Source organism: Dromiciops gliroides, chromosome 1 (assembly GCF_019393635.1).
Source record: "Dromiciops gliroides isolate mDroGli1 chromosome 1, mDroGli1.pri, whole genome shotgun sequence".
Lineage (NCBI taxonomy): Eukaryota > Metazoa > Chordata > Mammalia > Microbiotheria > Microbiotheriidae > Dromiciops > Dromiciops gliroides.
Window position 1 is genome coordinate 657,510,968 of NC_057861.1, and position 2,978 is coordinate 657,513,945.

The following is a 2,978-nucleotide window of genomic DNA, read 5'->3' on the forward strand; positions in this document are numbered from 1 at the left end:
AATTGAGCTTAACACAACTTTAAAATAGCTTTGTCAATAATCAAATCAAACAATGAAAGTTCTCAAAAACATGTCTAAGGGAATTCAGAATCTTAGTTGTTACACATGAAACATATAATAAAACAAAAATTGAAACATTGTTTAAAATTAATATTACTATAGTCCCCCCTTATGGAGGGTAAGTTGAGAAGACAATTGCTGTGATGTTAATTTTTTAAAATAATTTTTATCTTTGTTTCATCACTTTTTGCATCATCTTCCTAATTATCCTCATGCCATTATGAGAAATTAAAAAATCTAATATAATTGGTAACAGGTGTCAAGGCCAAATTCAACACTGTATGTATCATGACACCTGAGATAATTATGGGGATTACCATAAAAGAACAGAGAAATGATGGGATATGAGCATTCCCACACTTGAGCAATATATACTGCCCATGCAGTATGCCAGGCTTAAAATAGGTGGATGGAATATATGTCCATGCCACCGAACATATTGGGGGAAACTGAGTCAGACTTAATCAGATTCATGGGATTGAGATGTCCATGGCATCAGGCATATAGGAAGGGGCATAGAAGCCAGATGAAGAATGAGATGGGTGGGATCAAGACTTCCAGCCATCTGTACAGCATTGTGGGGAAAAATAAAATAAAATATTAAACCAAGAGAATCTAACCTCAACATTTGTCAAAAGCCGTTCCCTTGGCCATACCTCTACTTCATGCATGTCTCCTCTCATGTGACAGTTCAATGTCTGCTCTTGCATGTATTCCTCTTGTGATTGGATGGCATCTTGGCCAACTGGCATCTGATAACTCAGAATAAAGGCAATTAATGTCTTAAATGATAAGTTCCCATAATCCAAGTCTCATATGGATTTAAAAATTGAGGATAATAAATGAACTCAAAAAACGTGAACACACCTTGACTCAGAATATAATATACAATTATGCAACAATTTCAAATAATACCTCTTCTTTTTACTTAGTATACAATTACTTTTGTGAAAAATCAGAACATATTTAAATACAAGATAAAGCACAACACAGTCTCAAAGCAAACTTTTTTTTTTTTTGGAATAAAAGAAAACTTTTACCGAGTAGCTTTTGGTGGCATTTGGATCTCTCAGAGGTTTTATCCTGGAAGAAGCTGACTGAGCCAGGTGTTTCTGAGATCAATTCAGGTGAAAGAAACCAGCTAAAAGTACCCAACTGCCAAATTATTATCTGAGAGGAGTTCACTGTTTCACCTTTCCTAGCAAGATGAACCACGAACACCATCACGGAATGCACCATATGGAAGAAACTACCACTATGATGCCCCACCATCATTCACCTACAGACTCTCATGCTCATGGTGGGGGAGGAGGAGGACACATGATGATGCCTATGACCTATTTTGGATATAAGAATGTAGAAGTGTTGTTTTCTGGATTAGTGATCAATACACCTGGGGAAATGGCTGGGGCATTTGTGGCTATCTTTTTGTTAGCCATGTTCTATGAAGGCCTCAAGATAGTCCAGGAAAGCTTGCTGCGTAAGTCCCAGGTCAGCATTCGTTACAACTCCATGCCAGTCCCAGGGCCAAATGGAACCATCCTTATGCAAACACACAAAACTGTTGGGCAACAGATGCTAAGTTTACCTCACTTTCTGCAGACAGTACTACATGTTATCCAGGTGGTCATCAGCTACTTCCTTATGCTTATCTTTATGACCTACAATGCATACCTCTGCATCACAGTAGCAGCAGGAGCTGAAACTGGCTACTTTCTCTTTAGCTGGAAGAAGGCAGTAGTAGTGGACATAACAGAGCACTGCCATTAATGCCAGACTCTAGAATGTGGCCTTATTTACCACAATGGGAAGCAGCTGGGGACTGGGAGCAAATTTTTAAGTTCTCCCTTTGAACCCTCCATGACCCCCTGCCTCCCAACACTTGCAAATCAAGGAGGTTTGCCTACTAACCTCCAAGCTGGATGGTGCCCTCCCCAAAATGTTGATTTCTGCTATTAGGCTGAGATCCTCAGTTCTCCTAATCAAAGTAACCTTTTGTTGTAATTTCTTGATCACATACTTCCCTTTTTAATCTCTTGTTTTGTTATAATTTTGTGGATTGTAAATTCTGGGTCCTAGGTGGTCGTGGGAAACTCCTACCCACCAATAACACTAGAACATCTCCCAGTTTTTGGACTGAGTGGGGAAATAGGGTGTGCCTTTGCCAAGGTGTGTGATGTGATACATGGCGTTCTGAGAATCTGAAGGATGTACAAGTTGAATAAAGGTGCAACAGCATAAAGATGTATTCCCTTGAATAGCAACAGTCCACATCAGAAGCTTCTGCTTTATCTCACCAATCACACTTGACAATCAATTGACAATTTAGGAAATATTTCCAAATAAAACCACTGGCTTTTTGTCTTGGCTCCCTTAGTTGTGATCATAGCTTTGTGAAGTAAAATTTCTTGTCTCATAGCTTATAGTGGTGATTCTTAGAAGGGACCTGCAGGTAAAGAGAATCCATCCCTTCCCACCACCTCCCTCCTACAGCCTGTTCTGTCACCAACTTCAGTGAGTGTCAGTCCTGGACAGTAGGGCAGTGTGGAACGTGATCCGCTTTTGTCCTGGGACATCCTTTAGCTCAGCCTCCACCTAGACGGTTTCATCTGAAGACTTGATTTGCTTCTGACCTAAAAGAATAGCCATTGTGATAGATTCCTTCCCCAACCTTTTCTCATAGGGTGTCATGTTTAACTGTTCATCCTTGCTGTTGAGCTTACTTTGTTTTGTAAAGTCCAAACTACCTCTATAAAGTGACTCTTCCTGAGATGGCCTAATCCTGTCCCACTCCATGGTGTTTGATAATCTCATTGTGGCCTAAGGCAGAAGAACATCTGCTCTGGTGGTTTTTAAGTCTATGCTCTTCCTAGAAAGTGCTGCACCCTTTTATGGTTGTGGGAATTCACTGGGCTTCA

The 2,978-nt window shown here is 40.1% G+C and overlaps 1 protein-coding gene across 1 annotated transcript; it reads left to right on the forward strand.

Annotated features, from left to right (window-relative positions):
- The first annotated feature begins 1,266 nt into the window (after positions 1 to 1,266).
- Positions 1,267 to 1,830, forward strand: LOC122737223 (high affinity copper uptake protein 1-like). The gene has a single exon (XM_043979691.1). It carries the CDS (start codon positions 1,267 to 1,269, stop codon positions 1,828 to 1,830), a length of 564 nt encoding a protein of 187 aa, XP_043835626.1.
- Positions 1,831 to 2,978: the final 1,148 nt, after the last annotated feature.

What these genes read in the sequence shown, in the direction of transcription:
- LOC122737223 (XM_043979691.1), top strand. Translation starts at nt 1,267, where the DNA reads ATGAACCACGAACACCATCACGGAATGCACCATATGGAAGAAACTACC.